Source organism: Rattus norvegicus, chromosome 16 (genome assembly GCF_036323735.1).
Source record: "Rattus norvegicus strain BN/NHsdMcwi chromosome 16, GRCr8, whole genome shotgun sequence".
Lineage (NCBI taxonomy): Eukaryota > Metazoa > Chordata > Mammalia > Rodentia > Muridae > Rattus > Rattus norvegicus.
The window spans coordinates 51881898-51903940 of NC_086034.1; the positions used below are offsets into that span (position 1 = coordinate 51881898).

General features: G+C 42.3%; 1 protein-coding gene and 1 long non-coding RNA gene across 8 annotated transcripts in view; one reads left to right on the forward strand and one right to left on the reverse strand.

Annotated features, from left to right (window-relative positions):
* LOC103693959 (uncharacterized) overlaps positions 1–22043 on the forward strand; it is a 62391-nt gene that overhangs the window by 34585 nt on the left and 5763 nt on the right. For 5 of the 7 annotated variants that reach the window (XR_005495146.2, XR_005495148.2, XR_005495145.2 and 2 more), the window contains exon 2: positions 13934–14019. This is a non-coding gene — a long non-coding RNA (uncharacterized LOC103693959). Of the gene's footprint in view, positions 1–9846; positions 13836–13933; positions 14020–22043 lie in introns of all 7 variants that reach the window. The other 2 variants (XR_596467.4, XR_005495143.2) reach the window with 2 other exon arrangements.
* Positions 16660–22043, reverse strand: part of Enpp6 (ectonucleotide pyrophosphatase/phosphodiesterase 6) — a 128233-nt gene continuing 122849 nt past the window's right edge. The window contains exon 8 of the mRNA NM_001415078.1: positions 16660–20354. Coding sequence (NP_001402007.1) covers positions 20149–20354 — 206 coding nt within the window. The 3' untranslated portion in view covers positions 16660–20148. The remainder of the gene's footprint in view (positions 20355–22043) is intronic.

Genomic DNA, 22043 nt, shown 5'->3' on the forward strand with positions numbered 1-22043 from the left:
TTCCAGGCCATCTTCACTTCATCTGAGAGGAACTCTCAGCTTTTAATGCTTACTCTGGGTGGGAGGGACCTAGTGAATCTACTCGGTTTCAGGGATTTTCTGAAGCATTTTGAGTTATCTTCCTGTTTAATGAACTTCCCTGCTGGATGGAATGTTTCAATCTCAAAGAAAACAGTTACACAACAAATACCAATTTTAACAGTTTAAAATTAGGCTTCCTACATTTAGAAAATGCAGTTAGGAAGGCTTTTCCCTTGATTAAGTATCTCTCTTCCTCTTCTTGCTCTGCTGGTATGATGGTTTGATTAAGAATGGCCCCCACAGACTCATAAACTTGAATGCTTGGTTATCAAGTTAACCAGGGAGTGGCACTATTTGAAAGGATTCAGAGGTGGAAGAAGTATGTCATTGGGTGTTGGTTTTGAGGTTTCAGGGGCCAAGTCAGACCCATGGCCTCTCTCTTCCTTCTACCTGTGAATCAGGATGTAGAACTCTCAGCTCCTTCTCCAGTACCATGTCTGCCTGTGTGGCACCATGCTTTCTGCCATACTGATGATGGACTAAACCTCTGAAACAGTAAGTTAGCCCCAATTAAATACTTTCCTTTATAAGAGTCACCATGGTCATGATGTCTTTTCACAGCAATAGAACATTAACTGAGACACCTGGAGTGTTCAGAAATATGGCTGGTCTCCTTCTCAGTGCCCAAGTCTTACCTATTTGAATTCCTGCCACAAATACCTTTGCTCTCATGTTCTTCCTCCAGCAGAACTGACATTATACATGACACCTATATCTAAATATAGGTGCTTTCTTCCAAAAGTCAAGCAATCGCCACGTGTGTCCTACAGTTCTTGGGGGGGGGTTACCTCGACACCTATTTTCACTGTGAAGTTGCCTATGTAGTGTTACATCTGCAGACCAATTGAAACTCATTACACTTATTTATTCACTGGGAGATGTCACAGCATACATCTGGAGGTCAGAAGACAATTTACACAAGAAGGTTCTCTTCTTTTATTAAGTGAGTCTTAGGGACCAAACTCAGGTTTGGTCAGACTTGGGGATTCTACCCACTGAGCCAACTTGACAGTCCCAGACCAATGCTTTTTTTTTTGGTTCTTTTTTTCGGAGCTGGGGACCGAACCCAGGGCCTTGCGCTTCCTAGGCAAGCGCTCTACCACTGAGCCAAATCCCCAGCCCCCAGACCAATGCTTTTAATGTGAGGCTTGGGGGATCATTCTCATTGTCCCAGAGCCTTCCTGTTGAACAACTGTATTCTGAGAAATTCCTAAAATGAGCTTTGAATCTGAGGGCACTGCCCAACCAGTCACTAGCCTTGCACAGTTCTTGGTTTAGAGCCAGTTGTTTTCCTCCTTTGTTTGGAACTCTACCCCCATTTGTAGTGTCTCAGTGTTTATTTTCTATCTTTAAAGCAAACTCCAGCCATACTTTGTTACCCACCTGGGTGATCCAGGTGATGTCTAAAGGTGCCAGTCATTTTTTTGGTCACTGTTTTGACTACAAAATTGTACCCATTTTGAGAGGTCTCCTTCAACCTCATAAGCTCTGCAATGTTTGGTACATAGCATTACGGAATATGGGGCTTTCTTGGTAAAGCAGATCTTATGACAGAAATAGCCACACATTTTCACATATGGCGCTTGGGAAAGAGCATTTGGAAATTATTAAAGATCAGTATATTTCAACTATATAAGAGTGACTAAAACAGATGACCTGTTAACTCAGGAAAAGCTTGTGTGCAGTGATAGAGGAAATAGTCAGGGCAAGGTGAGCAATGTTGGCACACTTGTGCTATCTACAGTACTGATTAGCATTGCTAAAAATTGTGAAATCACCACAGGGGAGGAAAAGATGGATGCCGTGTGCTGGAGATGTCAGCCATTACTGTCAAAACATCTAAGGAGTAGTGGCAGAAGCATACTGGATATGGACAGAATCTGGAGATAAATGTTAAAAATATACTGATAGCATTTCAAGTTCAAAGGTCTGAAAAATAGAATATGGGATTGAAGTATTATTATTTATCTATTTATTGTTATTTATTATTGTTGTTATTATTGTTATTATCTCTTTCATAATGTCTGACCTTGAAAATATGTTCATGGTGACTTAGTGAGTACTCGTGAAGACATTTTGAAGCAATGTTGACTTTTCAAGGCTGAGTTGTTATTAAACAGAGGATATAATTTAAGCCCAACAGGACCAGGTTTTCCCTTCTGACCTGTCCTCACGGATCACTCAGTTTCTGTTGGACAACAGCCCTAGCTTCTACCACCACAACCATCGAAATAACTTTCACCGATTTTACAGATAAAGTCTTATTTGCTTATAATTTTGATCATCCATAAGATTGTACAATAAAAAATTCATTAAATGTGTGTATACTTACTATGTTCTTTATTTGCATATTTATTGGGGCATTGATGAGTTTCTCCTTTGCTTCATATGCATTTTTTGATGGTTATGGAGCCCCAACCTGTGTTATGATATATATCATATACATATAATCTTTTGCTAATTAGGAATCAATTTAATTAAATTCTTGTTCAACTTTAAGTGCTTTGGACTTAAAAAATTTATAGCCCATGTACATTGGTCAGATCTCCATTGGCCTATGTAGAGAGCGGCGCGGCGAAACAAAGATGGCGCCGACATCCAGCCTTGTCTGGATATAAACGACTTACTGCGCATGTGCAGGCTTGTCCCCTTGCTAGGGCTCCCTCTAGTGGTGAACAGCGGTACTGCACATGTGCGGTTTATGCACCAGGTGTTAGTTGACCGTTAATATGCTAATGAGGTGATTCATTCTCCGCCAATCCCTGGAGGACAAGTAGTGGGGTGATCCAAGCCCCACCAATCCCTGAGAGATAATTAGCATACTGTTGTCTATATAAGCCGAGCGATTTTGCTGCTCGGAGTCCCTGTTCAAGAGAGCTGTAACACTAAGAGAGCTGTAACACTAAGAAGAGCTGTAACACAGTAAAGGCTTGCTCGCAGAAGAATCCTGTTGCCACGCGTCGTTCTTGCTGGCGGGACATTGGGCGCGTGACAGGCCTACTCTAGGCAATGCTAATTTCTTTGCTAGATTTTTAAAAAATGCAGAACCCAGGACTTGAGCATGCTGGGTAGGTACTCAGCTACTGAGCTGTATACTCCCAGGCCCTGGTTATCTTCTTAGTTCAACTGGTGAGCTTAAGTAACAGAGTTTCTCAAGGACAAATCTTCAGTCACATCTTGTGACCCAGAATGAACCCTGCTGTCTTTTACCTAAGTCTTTTGTTTTGTTTATACCAATGAAGTCTTTTCCTGCTTGGCCAGTGGACATCTAGGACTAGGTTGATTGCTAACAATCCTTGCGGTGGGCTCTAAGTAGCTTCTGTTACACTATGTTTACAAAGTAAGCCACACTGTTTTATAATAATTTGTCTCCTCGAACTAGGCTGTGAGCTACAAGCAAGTGAAATGTTGAGTTGATATAGTGAAGACAAGAGTGTCCATCTTTGTGGCCCCGAGTTCCCAAATGGGCACCCAAATGGGCAACTTCTCATACATCTCTACTAGACACAAATTCTAATATTGAAAATATACTAGCTATTAATGTTCGGCAATGTCTTAGTTTCTATTAGCCTTTCTTTTATTACTTGTCTTCTCCTGAAAGGATTTTTGTTCCTGTTTGACATTATAGTCATCTGAGAGATGGAGCTCTAATAACACCTAGACCCTCTCTAGATAACTTTGGACTCCTGCAGACTGGAGCCTGGACATTGTACTCTGAAATCATTTCCTCAGGTCATTTTGGACATCCAGTTCTGAAATCCAGTGACTCAAATAAAACATTTTGATTTGGTAGATCATTTGCCTGGCATGTACAAGATCTAAGTAGGGTACAATTCTGCTTGAGAAATAAATTTAAAAAGAAAACTTTTGATTTGTTTTAACTACTGTACAATGCCATAAATAAAAAGTACTTGTCTTCAGGAGCTTATATAAAGGTCATGCGATCTTTGAGTACTAAAAAAAGAAAAGAAAAAATGGTGTAGACCAGTGGTTCTCAACCCCCTGGATCATTATCCCTTTTGTGGTCAAACAACCCTTTTATAGGGGTCACATATCAGATATTTGCATTATGATTCATAACAGCAGCAAAATCACAGTTATGAAGTCACAATGAAATAATTTTATGAATGGGGCTGGGGTGGGGTGGGGGTGGGAGTGTTACCAGAACATGAAGAACCGTGTTAAAGGGTCAGAGCATTGGGAAGGTTGAGACCTGCTGGTGTAGAGGAACATGGGTGACTGCTGGATGGGGGTGATGCTAACTGAAGCTCTGTGAAAACTAAGCCACACGCTTCTGCTTCCTACCCTGGTGTAGCCGTTACAAAACTTTAGGCACTTTAATAAAGGATATTATTTATCACTCCCAGATCTGGAAACAGGGAAGTCTAATATCAAAGCAATGGCAGGTTTGTTTTTTGGGGATGGCCTAGCCCTTCAACATGATGCTTAAAAAAAAAATTGCCAACATTTTATAAAGGTACCAATCCGTTCATGAGGAAAATACTCACGACCAAATCACTTCCTGAAGGACCCAGTTCTTACTACTCTCATACGGGTATCAGGTTGTATGATGGCTTAAATGAGAAATGCTCACTGGTAGGGCCCAGTGTTTGGATATTTTCTCCCAGTCGGTGGTGCTGTTTGGGAAGGTTTAGGAGGTATGGCCTTGCTGAAGCAAGCATGTCATTGGAGTATAGATTTGAGGACTTGAGGCCTTTGCTGTGACAAAGGCTGCTCTTGTCTCTTGTCTCCCTGGCGTGGTGCAATCTCACCCTCTGGCACTGTGAGCCACAGTAAACTCCTTCATATATAAGTTGTCTTGGCTATGTCATTTTTTTTTTAAGGATTTATTTTATTTATATGAGTCCACTGTTGCTGTCTATTCAGACACTCCAGAAGAGGGCATCAGATCCCACTACATGGTGGTGAGCCACCATGTGGTTGCTGGGATTTGAACTCAAGACCTCTGGAAGAGCAGTCAGTGCTCTTAACCACTGAGCAATCTCTCCAGCCCCTGTCTTGGTTATGTTACCCTACCACACCAACATAAGAGTAACTAATACCTGTCACAACATACAAATTTGGTAAGAACATCAACATTGAGATTTATTACTTCTCCTACATGATCCTTTGGGAAGTGGCTTCTGGGAAAGCCAGTGGATCGGCAAGGCTGGTACGGCTTCAGGCCACAGTACAAGACTTCCTTTACTTCTCAGAGTCAATACTAGCCCTGAGCCCTTTCTTAGCTACGTGCCTTCCAGCCAATGCTTCAGTTGCCAAGCTTCTCAGTTGCCCGTGACGAGTGAGAGAAACTGTAAAGTGAAGGAGTGTGTGGGCTCTTTAGTAGTTTTTAGTTTCAGATGCCCAGATCCACCTGGATTCTGGAAGGTTCAGATCTCCCAGAAGCCAGCTGCCATTCCCTGCAGCTCCTGGAGTCTCCTGGGAAATACTTTGTCCTTGGTTCACAGTATGGAAATGGCTGGGACTAGGATGAGCTTCCAGAATTGCCCCCCCCCCCCTTCAACGTTAAAGGCAGTACAATGGCTTCCTTCATACTCTTCTCTTCCTACTGGAAGAAAACACAGGCTGCAAGTTTAGTTTCCTGCTCTTCTGGCTGATGTCAAACTTTGCTAACCAGCAGGGTGGTAGGACAGCCAGGAGATTGCAAACTTCTACCCCCACCCCTTCTGATTATTAAAAGGACTTAAAGGTAAACCTTACCCCCTGGGACCTAGAAGAAAGGGGATGGCTATTAGGAATCTCTGTATGTAGTCTCATGTGGTGGTTGAGACTCTGGGCTCCTTCCCACTGACTCTTCTAAGGGGCAGGGGAAAATGTCAGTATAGCCTTGTACTAGAGACATGTGGAAAAGCTGAGTTAAATATGGTGATGACAGAGGTAATTTATCACTTCCTCCTTTCTCCCTACTGTTTCACTTCCTTTACGTGTCTAATGAGGGGGAGCTGCTAAAATACTGAAAAAGAACCCCTGCCCTCTGTCCTGTGTCACATGCCTTTTCATTTCTCAAATCCTTCTATGTTCTGTGAAGCATTTTCTGCACCTGTCTTCTCCAGCCTACTGCTTCCTAGAGGAAGCTCTGTCCTAATTCAGGTTATTTCCCAGAATCTCCTCTTCTTCTTAGAGCATCCATCCACCATCCATCTATCCATCCACTATCCATCTATCCATCCATCGTCACTACATACAAACACACATACACACATACATACATACATGCATATGTACGTACATCTATCTATCCATACATACATATGTCTATTTATCTGTCTGTCTGTCTATCCATCCATCATCCATCTATCCATCATCCATCCATCCAAACGACAATTACTGTGCTTATCATTTGTTTTTTTTATTGGATATTTTTTATTTACATTTGAAATGTTCTTCCCTTTCCAGGTTTCCCAGTCATAAGTCCCCTATCCTCTCTCCCTCCCCTTCTGCTATGAGAGGGTTTCCCCTCCCCAATCACTCATGCTTCACACTCCCCAGACATTCCCCTGCACTGGGGGTCCATCCTTGGTGGGACCCATTGGCCCTTCTCCAACTGGTGACCAACAAGACTGTCTTCTGCTACATATGCAGCTAGAGCCAGGGGTCTGTCCATGTGTAGACTTGGGGTAATTGTTTAGTCATTCAGAGCTCTGGTTGGTTGGTACTGTTGTTCGTATGAGGTTACAAGCCCCTTCAGCTCCTTCAATCCTTTCTCTAATTCCTCCAACTAGGACCGCATTCTCAGTTCACTGGTTTGCTGCTCACATTCGCCTGTGTATTTGACATGCTCTGGCTGAGTCTCTCAGGAGAGAGCTATCTTAGGCTCCTGTCAGCATGCATTTCATGGCTTCATCAATATTATCTAGTTTTGGTGGCTGTATATAAATGGGCTGTATAACCAAGTGGGGCAGGCTCTGGATGGCCATTCCTTCAGTCTCTGCCCCACACTTTGCTTCCATATCCCCTCCCATGAAGATTTTTGTTCCCCTTTTAAGAAGGGTTGAAGTATCCATGCTTTAGTCTTCCTTCTACTTGAGGTTCATGCTGTCTGTGGATATCATCTTGGGTAATTCCAGTTTTAGGCTAATATCCACTTATCAGTGAGTGCATTCCATGTGCATAACTTTGTGATTGGGTTAACTCACTCAAGGATATTTTCTAGTTCAATCCATTTGCCTAAGAATTTCACGAAGTCATTGTTTTTGATAGCTGAGTAGTCCGTTGTATAGATGTACCACATTTTCTGTATCCACTCCCCTGGGTTCTTTCCAGCTTCTGGCATAATAAGTAAGACTGCTACCGCCGGAACCTGAAGGAAACAGACCGGATAAACAGTTCTCTGCACCCAAATCCCATGGGAGGGAGAGCTAAACCTTCAGAGAGGCAGACAAGCCTGGGAAACCAGAAGAGACTGCTCTCTGCACACACATCTCGGACGCCAGAGGAAAAACCCAAAGACCATCTGGAACCCTGGTGCACCGAAGCTCCCGGAAACGGCGGCACAGGTCTTCCTGGTTGCTGCCGCTGCAGAGAGCCCATGGGCAGCACCCCACGAGCGAACTTGAGCCTCGGGACCACAGGTAAGACCAAATTTTCTGCTGCAAGAAAGCTGCCTGGTGAACTCAAGACACAGGCCCACAGGAACAGCTGAAGACCTGTAGAGAGGAAAAACTACACGCCCGAAAGCAGAACACTCTGTCCCCATAACTGACTGAAAGAGAGGAAAACAGGTCTACAGCACTCCTGACACACAGGCTTATAGGACAGTCTAGCCACTGTCAGAAATAGCAGAACAAAGTAACACTAGAGATAATCTGATGGTGAGAGGCAAGGGCAGGAACCCAAGCAACAGAAACCAAGACTACATGGCACCATCGGAGCCCAATTCTCCCATCAAAACAAACATGGAATATCCAAACACACCAGAAAAGCAAGATCTAGTTTCAAAATCATTTTTGATCATGATGCTGGAGGACTTCAAGAAAGATGTGAAGAACTCCCTTAGAGAACAAGTAGAAGCCTACAGAGAGGAATCGCAAAAATGCCTGAAAGAATTCCAGGAAAACATAAATAAATAAGTAGAAGCCCATAGAGAGGAGACACAAAAATCCCTGAAAGAATTCCAGGAAAACACAATCAAACAGTTGAAGGAATTAAAAATGGAAATAGAAGCAATCAAGAAAGAACACATGGAAACAACCCTGGATATAGAAAACCAAAAGAAGAGACAAGGAGCTGTAGATACAAGCTTCACCAACAGAATACAAGAGATGGAAGAGAGAATCTCAGGAGCAGAAGATTCCATAGAAATCATTGACTCAACTGTCAAAGATAATGTAAAGCGGAAAAAGCTACTGGTCCAAAACATACAGGAAATCCAGGACTCAATGAGAAGATCAAACCTAAGGATAATAGGTATAGAAGAGAGTGAAGACTCCCAGCTCAAAGGACCAGTAAATATCTTCAACAAAATCATAGAAGAAAACTTCCCTAACCTAAAAAAAGAGATACCCATAGACATACAAGAAGCCTACAGAACTCCAAATAGATTGGACCAGAAAAGAAACACCTCCCGTCACATAATAGTCAAAACACCAAACGCACAAAATAAAGAAAGAATATTAAAAGCAGTAAGGGAAAAAGGTCAAGTAACATATAAAGGCAGACCTATCAGAATCACACCAGACTTTTCGCCAGAAACTATGAAGGCCAGAAGATCCTGGACAGATGTCATACAGACCCTAAGAGAACACAAGTGCCAGCCCAGGTTACTGTATGTTGAAGGAATCAGAGAAAGAACTGGAAGAGCTTGAAGGGGCTCGAGACCCCAAAAGTACAACAATGTCAAGCAACCAGAGCTTCCAGGGACTAAGCCACTACCTAAAGACTATACTTGGACTGACCCTGGACTCTGACCCCATAGGTAGCAATGAATATCCTAGTAAGAGCACCAGTGGAAGGGGAAGCCCTGGGTCCTGCTAAGACTGAACCCCCAGTGAACTAGACTATGGGGGGAGGGTGGCAATGGGGGGAGGGTTGGGAGGGGAACACCCATAAGGAAGGGGAGGGGGGGAGGGGGACGTTTGCCCGGAAACTGGGAAAGGGAATTACACTTGAAATGTATATAAGAAATATTCAAGTTAATAAAAAAAATAAGTAAGACTGCTATGAACATAGTGGAGCATTATCATTTGTTTTTAATCAAATAAAAAGATTGTAGGAATTAATGGGGTACTATATAATATTTAAATGCATGTATCTATAGTATAATGTTTAAACCAAGTTAAATACATTTCTTTGGTCCAACATTTTATATTTCTTTAGGGGGAAAATTCAGAATTCTTTCTCTAAGCTTTTTTAAAATTCTCAGTACAGTATTGTGCTCTGCACCGCCATAGTAAGCACCAGAACCCCATAATCTTGCTCCTGTCTAACTTTCGCACCCATTGCCTAGACTTTATTCACCCTGTTCATGCTTTGGCCTCTGCTAACCAACATTCTACTAGAAAATTCCATGCGAGTTGCCAACTATTTTGTGGCAGACTTTGCTGAGTGTTGAAAGGAAACCAATCCCAACATGAAAAGACACTAAGCCATCATTCTTTGTAGCTTACAGCCTGGTTTAGGAAGACAAATTATTATAAAACAGTATGGCTTGCTTTGTAATAAACACAACAATAAAAAGAATGTAAAAGCACAAAGGACTCACAGGAAAGTAGGATTTAATGATCTCTTCTGTTTGTATCACGGTAGGAATTGAACCCAGAACGTTGTGCACAGTTGACAAGCACTCTACCACTGAACTTCTTAAGAACCCAGGAGTCAAAGAAAGGAAAAGAAGTTGCTAAACAGAGTAAGAAGGAACACCCAGGACAAGGCAAGAAAGTTGAAAATGGCATGCCTAGATATGGGACATGGAGAGAAAAGAAATCACAGAAATGTATTGAACGTGGAGTGTGGAATTTAATTCTGTAGAAACAAGAAAGGCAAGAGTGCTGTTTAAGAAGGCCAGCAGCACAGTCACCTTTGTTTACAGAGGGGATTACCCAGGTGAGGTGAAGAGTCAACCAGAGGGCACCTTAAATAGCAAGAGTTAGCTACTGAAGGATGCAGTGACAGCCCCTAGTCCACCAGCCGGTCTTCCTGCTTCCTGTTCTTCGACTTTGAACTGGTGTGTTTTACTGTGTTCCTCCTGCTTGCTCCTAGTTTCTCTTAACAACCAGAGTATTTAGTACCACAAAATTAAGAATCCAATCATGCCCAGGCATGGAAGAATGCAATGACTGCAGTGTATGTGTGTTCAGTGGAAACACTAGCCAGGTGTTTCCACATCTTCAGACCCAGAACACATCCCAGTGTCTTGGAGGACGCTGGGGCTGAAGGAAACGGTGAGCTGGATTGACTTGAGGCAGTTCGAAGGTCATGTTAATTTCTCCCAGCTGCCATGGCGGATTACCACAAACAGGAGCGCTTAGGACAATGGGAATGTAGTCTCGCAGATCTGGAGGCTAGAAGTCTAAAGTCAAGATGCTAGAGGAACCACAGTTGCCCTTGGAGAGGCCACTGCAGAATCCTCCCTTCCCACTTCCTAGCTCACTTCAGAGATTGCTGGCCAGCTGTGGCTTGCCGCTGTGCCTGGTCTCTGTCACCACCTAACCTCTTTCTATCTCCGAGCCCCAGTTCTCTCTGTCATTGGATTAGGGCTAAGCAGTATGCCCATCTAAATTGATGACATCTTTAAAAGTCCTACTTCCAAATGAACTCATATTTAGAGGTGTCTAATTGAGGATAACGGATCTTTGGGGGAAGATAGTCCATCCCACAACAAAGAGTGTGATTTTTGTGATGTTGTCTTTCTACTGGTTCGAATCTCTTCTAGAGTGACTCATGGCACATAGAGCAGATTGGGCTAGTGGCAACTCAAGAACATCAAGTAATTATATTACATAGTTGCAAATCTCTTTTCTAGAAACTATACATCCATTCTCCTAGAGTTCGATGATTTAGGACATTCTTGACTCTTTTCTAGGGAGAGTCTGATGTGGAGAGATAAGAAAGTCGCCCCAGACTCTTCCTTGAACTAATTCGTGCTTTCAGTTTGACCACAGCAAAGTAAACCTTTCTGGATAATTTAATGTAATTTAAGAGTCAAAAAAAAATATCGATTTTTTTGGTCCAGAGTGACACTATTATGCAAGACTGGAAAAATGTAGCTTTATAGAACTAGACTTTATTTACAAGGACTTTTGGCAAAATTGTGGAGCCCCACTGGAAGTTCCCGGGTTTCAGCATCCAGGGAGGTAATGGAAGCCGACAGGGGTGGGAGACCTAAAGGAAAGAGCGAGGTGAGCACTGGCCTACTCTCCGAGTCTCAGGTTGCAGGTGCGGATGGATCCTGACTGTGTGGGGTTACCCAGAGTCCTCCTGAGTCACCACGGAGACAGCAGATGCCAGCAGCGATGCTCCTCTGGCGCTGATCTGGAGACTTCTGAGAAATAGTAAACATTCAGAGAGTGACACCAGAGCCATCATGACTTTGTGCTTTCTTCTTTTTCTGGATCTATCTGGTGTGACTTCTCTCTCACCATCATGAATCCCTGCTTCAGTGACACGTCTTTCTGTAGCTTTTCAACTCAATGACACATAATATGTCTCAGCTAAGGGGGGATTCTTGGGGATCATGCTTTCTAGTGATAATTTACTAGCACTTTCCTAATGTTTTGCTTACAATAAAAAGTCCTGTCCAATTTTTTAGATGTTATCCCTTCATATTAAGATTTCATTGCACTGTAACCTGTAACTGTTCAGTTTTTTCCATGACTGCTCCAGTTCCTGAATAATACCACAGAGGCTTATTTATTTGTGAGTTAATGCCTAGGCTTTAAGCTAGGCTTTCTCCCCAGCTAGCTCTTAACTTGTATTAACCTGTTTATGCTATTCAGTGTCTGTGATGTGGCTGGTTACCTCTCCTCAGTTTCATACATCCAACTTCCTCCAAGTCCAGATGGCAAAACCTTGAGCCTGTCTCCGAGAGTTTCTCTCTCTCTCTCTGCTGAATATCCCACCTTTTAATACTGCCTCATCTTATTGGTCATCAGATTCCTATTGATGAGGCCTTACATAGTGCACAGATTATCTCTATAGTAACCTGCAGATAAAATTAAATATTCAGTAAGTAAAATAAGTAAATATTCAATAAATGAAACAAGCTCAGCCCTTAGCACACACCTTTAATCCCAAACACTGAAGGTAAAGTTAGTTTGTAAAAGGAAGCACCCATGTTTGAACAGGATGTCTAATTGAGTGACAGACAAAGTGATGACTCAGAGAAAGATTTGACAGAATACAATACGCTCAACTCTCATGAGAGGGGAAAGGGAAGCTGCTTAAGGGCACAGAGAGAGAGAGGAAAGGAGGAGGGGATGGAGAAAGAGAGGCAGTTTTACTGGGACAGTTATACAGAGACAGGTTGCAGAGAACAAGCTAGACACAGGTGAAGACAGAATGAGCCAGAGAACGAGAAGGAGCCAGAATATTAGAGTATATTGCCAAAGGTTGTATGAGACCAAGTAGAGAAATTCAGGAGAGACCAAGAGAGAAGCCATGAATCAGCATGGAAGGAGTTTGAGCCAGAGCAGCTGAGTTGAACCAGCCAGCCAGAGTTCAGGAGAGCTAGAAAGGGCGAGCTTATTCAGCAGTAAGTCTCAGAGGCAAAAAACATTTTAGGTCTAGATTAGATTATTCAGAGGCTAGAAGCTTCCAGGACTAGACCTAGGTTAGCAGACAGAGGCAGTAAGCATTGGAGAAGACAAGTACATCAGAAGGATAAAAAGCTACTTTTATGTTAAGTGGAAGCTTAACAGCCACACACACTTCACCAAACTGCTACAGAAGAGTCAAGATGTCCATGAAGAGTCTGGCAGTCTCCTGGGAGATGTTTTATTTTATTTACCTTTTGTGTGAGAAGTGGAATACCTCGTGAACGCTACATTAAACATTCAGTTTCACCATGCAAACCCAGGCATACAGCTCTCCCGTAAGTCCCACTGAAACCCTTGCCTTTTCAAGCCTCTGGTGCCCAGGATGGGCAAGCATGCCCACCATGTTGTTATCCTCCAGAATGAGCTTCTGATTCATCTATAATTGGTTAATTAGCTTTTCCCACATCCATCAGCAATCTGAAACTCTAGCTTACTCTAGACTCTGCTATCACCAACCTTTCCATAACATGTATCACAGTGACTATTAGGGTTTGAATGTAAAAACGTCACCACAGGGGTTGGGGATTTAGCTCAGCGGTAGAGCGCTTGCCTAGCGAGCACAAGGCCCTGGGTTCGGTCCCCAGCTCCGGAAAAAAAAAAAAAGAAAAAAAAAAGAAAAAGAAAAAAACAAAAACAAACAAAAAAAAAAGTCACCACAGACTCATGGGTTTAAACACTTGGCTCACAGAAGTTGGTGCTCTTTGGGGACCTCCCAGAACCTTTGTGAATATTGCCTCGTTGGTGGAAATGAATCACTGTAGGGCAGGCCTTTGAGGGACAAGGGATGTAGCTCAACCTGGCTGATGCTGTTCCCTGCCTGCGATTTGGTGACCAGACGCCTTACCATGCAGCCAACGCTGAACAGAACCCGTCCACACCATGAGTGTGCCTTCCCTGCCACTGGTGCACTAAAACCACAACCAAAAGAGCTCCATCTTGCCTTCATTTGCTGCAGTGAAGAAAGTCATCCATACTGTGACGGTAGCGACTTCTTTCCTTGCATGTCCAGTCATTTCAGGTAGAAATACGTAGTGCGGCCTCATTTCTATGACTAAAGTTGTCTCACCTTCCATTTGCAGGAACTTAATACAGCTCCAAATCAGATGAGCTCTCTTTCTCTGCATCTATGTGCCACCCCCACGCTGAGAAGTGACGTGTGTAACTGGTGAGTTTGATATCCCCTTCACCTCCACAAGACCTGGGTACATAAGCTGTGCTCTTCTGTGAGCCTTTCTTGGTGACCGTGTATGACTAACAGAATGCCTTAACAGCTGTTTTCACCACTAGCTAGCAGGCTTATTGAAATAAATGTGGTTGTTGTTGCTGTTGTTGTTCCGAATCTTCAAAGCCTGTGCCTATTTCAGTGAGTTCGAAAATCAGTGTGGAGATCACATTGATTTAGTTAGGGTCCACTGAACCCCAAAATTCTAAATACACACACACACACACACATACACACACACACATACACACATATATACACACACACACATACACACATACACACACGCACACATACACATACACACACATACATACACACACATACATACACACACATACAAACACACACACACACACACTCAGAGAGAGAGAGAGAGAGAGAGAGAGAGAGAGAGAGAGGGAGAGAGCACCTTCTGTTCCCAAGGAAACTAATGTACAGAGCTAGGAAAGGAAAGTGCACTGTTTGCAAATTTATTGTGCAAAACAAACTAATGTAAAACAAAGTGTTCATGAATAGAAGGGAATAGAAATAAGGATAATTGTGAAGTACAACACTTTTCATTACTAAAGGGGAACAAAGGGAAGAAATAAAAAGGAGTGGGTTTATATGAAGATGCTGGAGATTGGGTTCAAATAGAGAGGCAGAGGATCTGTAAGGTGGAGTTGGGGTGAGGTGGACAGGCAGATAAAGGTGAATAAAAAAGTACAATAAAAAGCAAGGAAATTTCACGCTCACTCACCATGTCGGCATGCAGGTAGCATGGCTCCCAAGGGCCGTGCAGATAAACCACACCGGAAGTGAGTAAACCACACCGGAAGTGAATAGGACACTGGGAATCTGCTGAGGAGGAAGAGCAGAGCAAAGGCCTGGCCTCCTCTGACAGGCGCGGGCCAGGCTGCACAGAACGTATGGATGATTGGTGGGAATTTAAAATGGAGACGGCAATGCAGAAACAATGTGGCAGTTCCTCAGGAGTTTAACATAAAGTTGTTCTATACCATTAGGTATGTCCCTGAGGCTGTGAAAATACAGGAATATAAATTTTTAGAGGGCATCTCAGGTGAAGGAGAGGAGAGGGAGCCATGGCCTCCAAGTTCTTTGGGACATGCGAAAGGAAGTCATTGCCAAAGGAGACCTCCTGCTGGCAGTGGGGACAAGGGATGGAGGGCTTGCTGACTTGGGGGTTTTGTTTTGTTTTGTTTTTATGAAACCACAAGTGTGCCCTGGGGAATAGTGGGTGGATTTGAATGGTACAGTTGGATAGAGATGAGGGGTTTTTGTTGTTGTTGTTTCCTTTTTGTTTTGTTTTTTCATTTTTGTGGGTTTTTTTTTTTTTTGACTATTTCTAGATTGTGATTGAGATGGATGGTCCCATCCAGACCCAGCTAGAACAACATGTCATCAAGTTTTTCTGACTTGTTTGTCCCAGCATGCTTCCAGTGGATGCTTTCTAGAACATCCAATGTTCGCTTTCTACAGAAAATATCTCTCCCCAGATTATGGGACATCTATTTAATGGTTATATATTCAGTGGCTGGATATGTAGAAATACACACACACACACACACACACACACACACACACACACACACACACACATCAATTAAACTTCTGAAGTTATTCAGGTCTTTTAAAAAGAAGACTTGTTTTTGTTTAGTAGAAAGAATCGCTGTAACATTCTCTAGAAAGTAAAATAAGCTCAGTATCAAAGACACCGAGAACTGAACCTGCACACAAAGAGTGAGGGCCTGCTCCTTCCTCACCACCACACGCCACCAGGGACGGAGCATGGATTGTAGAACTAAATGTCAGGGTTAGAACTAATCACTTATAGAAGAATTTAAGGAGGAAATCTTCTCAGTCTTAGATTGAACAAAGCTTTCTTAGATCAGAGCCAAAAAACAAAAACAAAATAAACTAAAGCAAAACTTCATCAAAAATTAAAAATGTGTGTGCTACAAAGGATGCCGTCGAGGAAATGTGTGTGTGTGTGTGTGTGTGAGTATGTGTGTCTGTGTGTGTGTATGATGGATTCTAGGGGAGGGAGAGTCTGTTTTCTTTAAGGCTGCGACCCTTGGTGATAGGTCAACCAGATTCCAGTGGATGCCCTCTATCTGCTGAATTCAGTGGGCTAAAAAAATTAATGAAAAAGAAAAAAGAGACCATGAAATTGGGAGAGGAAGGGGACATAGGGGTAAATTTTCAGTCACAGTAGGAGGTGATTAGGATTGAAATGCACTGTATGCATGTATGAAATTCTCAAAGAAGTAATAAAATGTTACATTTTTCAAGGAAAAGTTAATATGCTGAACACACTTTAAAGTGAGTCCCGTCCTATTCTCTTCCTCCCATTTTCCTTCCTTCCTTCCTTCCTTCCTTCCTTCCTTCCTTCCTTCCTTCCTTCCTTCCTTCCTCCATCTAAATTATAGATCTGTGATTGAATACCTTTAGTCCATGACTTATGGAGTAATGATATTGTCAGTTGGGAAATATGAAGAGATGGCAAGGCAAATGTGGAAAATTCACTTAACTGGATAACCGAAGATTAAAAAAAAAAAAAAAAAGACAGACTGTCAGAAGTTTAAGTCTTCCTGTTGACATTTATTCTTTTTTTTTCATTCAAAATATAAACATTTAAGACATTGTACTAGGTGACATTTTATGATTTTTAAGCGACACGTACTCTCTTTAGTATGAACTAAAAACCAAGTTTCAAAACCTTTAATAGCCAGTGGGCCTTGGCTAATGATCGCCTTTTCTGTAGTGAATTATTTATAGCAGCTGACTTTGGTCCATCACAGGTTGCTTATAAAGGTAAAATGAAAATCACACTTGGAAATCTCTTGACATTTACACAAACGCGGAAACTTAGAAAATTCCACCAAAGAGGAGCCGTTCTTCTTGAACATGGTCCAAGTTGGTTTGATAGCACCATCGGGGCTCTTAGAGCCACAAGGAGGGCATTTGGAAACCAAGCTACCTGCCTTCTCTCTCTCTCTCTCTCTCTCTCTCTCTCTCTCTCTCTCTCCAAGTTTCTTCCTCCTTAAGAGCTTTGAGACCTCCTCTTTGGTGTTGGAGGGATGGAGGCTTGATCCATATGGGGTTGGTCGGTGGCCAATGTCAGCTGATGAGCCCCAAAAGAACTGGCTACTTACGAAATAGCTCTCTCAGGATTCAGATACTCCAGAATTGAAGCAAACCCCACTTCTCCTTGGAGCAAGCCCAAACCTTCATTATTATGACTTACAAGTGTTGTCTGAGGCCCTGCCTCTGCAACTTTGGGAGGGGTTGCAAGGTACTCTCTGTGGTTGAACTGGGGCCTGATATGGATTTCCAAAGTCTCCTTTAAAGCGAAGAGAACTGGGCCTTTATAATTTAAGACCCTTCTAGGCTTGCAAGAATTCCCTGGACCTTTTGTAGTTTATGGTTAGGTCTTTAGAATTTAATTAAATTGGATCCTGGAGATGAGGCACATGGGTAGAGAAAGGAGCTCTTAGTGTCATCTTTAATTTAAAGACCATCCCTTTCGTTTCTCAGTGGTAGGTCCACCCAGCTATCTTCCTCCTGGGATTAGCAGGAAAGTCTCAGGAAACTTAAAAAGGAAGCACGTGTGTTCGTATTCCTCGAACATCTTACTTCTACTGAACGCCATGTTTAGAGAAAGTGAAGTCTACAGCCGTGGCACCAGGAACATACTGTCTCTCACTGAGTCTCAGAGGCTATGCAGGGTTAATAGTGGGTGGGAGATGTTAACTGGAGAAAAATTAGACTTTAAAGCAAAACTAAAAGGGAGGTAATTACAGCCAACTATTTATGTCGTCAGAATCTATACATTGTTTTCAGGCAAAAGACCTTTTTTTTTTTCCCACCCTAAATTTTATTATTTGCCTCCACACAAGATTCCTTTGGTATCTTTTTCTCATTCATCTACTGAGCATTACTTTGGGAGAAACTATACTGTGTTAGGTAGATACCTGAGGCTTTGTTGTACAACCTAAGGCTGCCTAAGGGTGAGTGAAAGGAAGAACCAGAAAAAAAAAAAAAAGATGCAACATTGTGTCCGATCTTATTCCCTCGTGATGTTGACGATTAGCTTTTAATTTAATCATTTGAATGTGTCTCAGAAATCCTTCTTCTAAAGAGGAAGTCAACCCTGCTTCCTGGAATTCAACAAAACACCATTCTTTCAGGGAAAAGAAAACTTTGAACAATGGATGTCTGTCTCAGCAGCTATCAGTGTTCTGAAAGCACTAATTTGCTTTCAACCACACAACAAAGGCTGATTTGCCTCCTTCCCAGTTGATTCCATGGTTTGTTGGAGCTTTAAAGACACATTACCTAAATCCTTAGAAATCTTTTGTGAGGATAAACTCAGCAATTTTTTTAAGCAGTGATCTTTTGCTTTAATAATTCAAGACACTAGCAACTTCGTCTTTACCAAACTCTGGGGCTATTAAGAGCCATTCCCCCCAGGGCAAGCACCAAATAAAGACTTCCTCCTTCTGTGAACTTTTAGTTCACTTTTAGTGTCACTTTGAGTGACCCATTTAGTGCTAACTCATTTCAAATGCAAAGCAACAGGATTCTTAATCTCCTCAACATATGATGGGGTTGCATGCCAATAAACCTATCATAAATCGAAAATATTATTCAGTCAACATGAATTTCATGCACCATCCTACAGACCCTCATACTTTAGCAGCACAATGTGCTCTGAGATGTTGATGGTTACACCCAGGATCATGTGGCTGGTTGGGAGTTGCGCTTTGTGGCTGCTTCTGGCCAGCCTCCTGAGACAATGTCACATGGCATAACAGCAAGCTGAGAAAATGGAAAAATTCAAAATTCAAATTCTTTTGAATGTGTCTTGCTTTCTCGTCATAAAGAAGATAAAAATTCTAAGTCTAACCGTTATATGTGGCGGACTCTGTGAGTATGTGTGTATGCTGGCACACGAGTGTGTGTTTATGTGTAAGCATATATGCATTATATGTTTGTGTCTGTGCATGTGTGTACATGTGAGTATACATGGCATATGCATGTGTGCATGTGTATGTTCATGTGCAAGTGTGTGTGTGGGGTGTGTGTGTGTGTAGGCACACTTCTAATTGTTTAAAAATATAATCAGCCCTTGTTATACAAGTTTTCTTCTGAACTACTGAAGTATGAAACTTGCATTTGATATATTGCCATTCCTAACAATGAGTTAAATTTCTGATGATCCTATTATTATTACTCAGACCGTTCTTCTTTCCAAGCCTTTACTGACAGATCAGGCATGTACCCTGCTAAAGAGTAGCAGCAGGAAGTTAGTGGTCACAGGCAGGCAGATGATTGGTGTATGTTAATGTTCAGGGCCTGTGGTTTGAAAGGCTTTATGGCATGAGAGAGTGTGTGTGAAGTTATATAGAACTTTAAAACTTGCCGTTCAATAAAAGGGGGAAATTATTCTGTTCTTGGATTTTGAGAGGAGTCGTGGCTCCTGCCATTTCTATGAGTTGTCTAATTGGTTTTGATGCTTTAATTGGTTATGATCTCGACTGGCCTATGTGCTTTCTAAGATTGTGTTATTTTAAAAAGAAAACCCACATCAGGCATTGGGGCAGAAACAGACAACACATACTGCTTTCCTGGAGATAGTCTCTATCTGGAATAAAAAAGGAAATACAAAATAATGGCTGCAGATCCCCAGGTTTGAGCCATTAGATGTGGACAGAGCACAGAGAGCCTGCTTCACAGGGTGAGGCAGGATGAGAGGGGTCCAGGATGACCGCAGCTTATCCATTTAATGTTTGGCTGTTGCATGGGCTGACCGTGGCTCTCACCATTCGTCTTCAGTAAGAATGTGTGAACAGAGCAGAAAACTGTGTGGTGAATGAGAGGATAAAATTTATACATTTTAGGTAAAACAAAGTATAAGAACAGACAGACATTTGTGTGTAGGATCATCCAAGAATAATATGTTTACAACTTTAATGGCCTTGATTGTGTTAATAGAGCTATTATTCATAAGGAAAATGAAAACTACTCCATGTTGGAGGAGTGCTTTGGAATGAGCCCTATGGCGAGCTATACAAAGTATAAGAGGAGAATCAAGACCAGCGCACAACTGTTCGGCGGGATGGATGGAGACGAGCTGGTTTGACTCTTCAGCATGCATACCACCCTGGACCAGGACCCATTGTTGGGCAGTGGGGTGATGCCTACGACATTACACATGATGTTGTAGACATCCACAGATCTGATTGGAGCAGCTCTGAAGTTCGACTTGAAATCTGAAAGGCAAAGAACAGACAGGCAGATGATAGTCATGACTAGTCACTCAGAAGAGGACGGTCGACGACTCGACGATGAAATTCTGTCCAGACGCTGGGGAAGTCATCTCCATCAACGACTGTGGCTAAGTCACTATCAACGAGGAAGCATAGGTGGAAGGTTATAGCTTGTAAGGGGACACTTCTGTGGAGCATGGAGACGAGATTCTTCAAAGGATAAGTCAACGGGTAGACCTTCTTCGAGCTCAGCTTCCTATGCATCTGTTACAATCGAGCTCTCCTGCAGAGACAGGCCAACGTCTGCAGTTCTGTGGCTTTAGAGCTCTGAGGATCTAGTATGGTCAGAGAACATCGGCTGTTTTTCCAGGCTCCTTGAAAATATCATGAACATCATTGAGAATGTCTAGCCCACCAAGGCTCATTGCTATGGTGGTGTCCAGAGCAGCACCCACAAGTTGAAAAATCTCTCTTTCTTCCTGTCATAGGAAGGTCGCCATGGCCCATGAAGCTATATGATCTCCTGGCCATGCTAGCTCACCAGCAATGGTGGTACTGTTCTCAATATCTAGAGAATTAACTGAGCATAGCTTAGGAGCTGTTTGGGGACCAATAAAATAATTTAGACATAGGGAAAAATGAGACAATTGGTGTTGGAGTTGAGATCCCAGGAAAGACTTCAAGTGACAGATAGGGGACAAGGCACTATGTCTCTACCCAGATCCTGTCCCATCCTGAGGAATTAAACACAGGTACATAAAGCTTGGAGCTGGTTAGGCACAGTACTATCCTCCAGGGCCATGAAAGGTGGCCATCTGCCATCTAAGAGATTGGGAGGATTTTAGGCCAATAAGCCTGTTACTTCTCTGTGGGATAATGAATATGGAGCCATTTTCCTTTAGAGCAGTGGTTCTCAACCTTCCTAATGCTGCTATCCTTTAACACACCTTCTCATGTTGTGGTAACTGCCTCCCCCAACCATAAAAGCATTTTCATGACTGTAAAGTTTGTTAGTAATGATTTGAGATGTGAATTCTAATATTTCCGATGGTCTCAGGACACCCCTGTGAAAGGGTTGTTTGACCTTCAAAGGAGCCAAGATCCATAGGTTGAGAACCACTGTTTTAGACACTGACAATCTGAACACAATATATATATATATATATATATATATATATATATATATATATATATGAGCAACTTCGCTTTTACCCCAAATATAACCCAATAAAATACCCCAAGCTATGCTAAGGCTGAATTCAAGGTTGAGTTTTAATCCAGAGTAAAGCACAGTACGTTTAATGTTCATTTGTGATTTTTAAAGGGGAGACAGGGAACTTGGGAGGTACCAAGCCAGACTTTGTATTTCAGAAAACAATCGTTTCTTGTGATTTGCTACAATGTATCAGAAATATATTCTGGAGGTTCAGTACCGACACAAGTCCTGTCTCTGGAATTCCAACTGTGGAAGAGACAGAAACTCCTGCTACTCCATGTATGAGATCTAGAGCAAAGTCTCAAGGAGTGGGTTTTGCTTACTCTGGAGAATTAAAGTTGAATTTAGCATGAAGAGATACCAGCACTCTACAGGGAGAAGGTTTGGGAAACGTCACCTAAATCATACTGCTAGACACGGCAGCCATTTTTATTAATCAATGAATATATATAATAAGGGGCTACAAGTAAAATTGA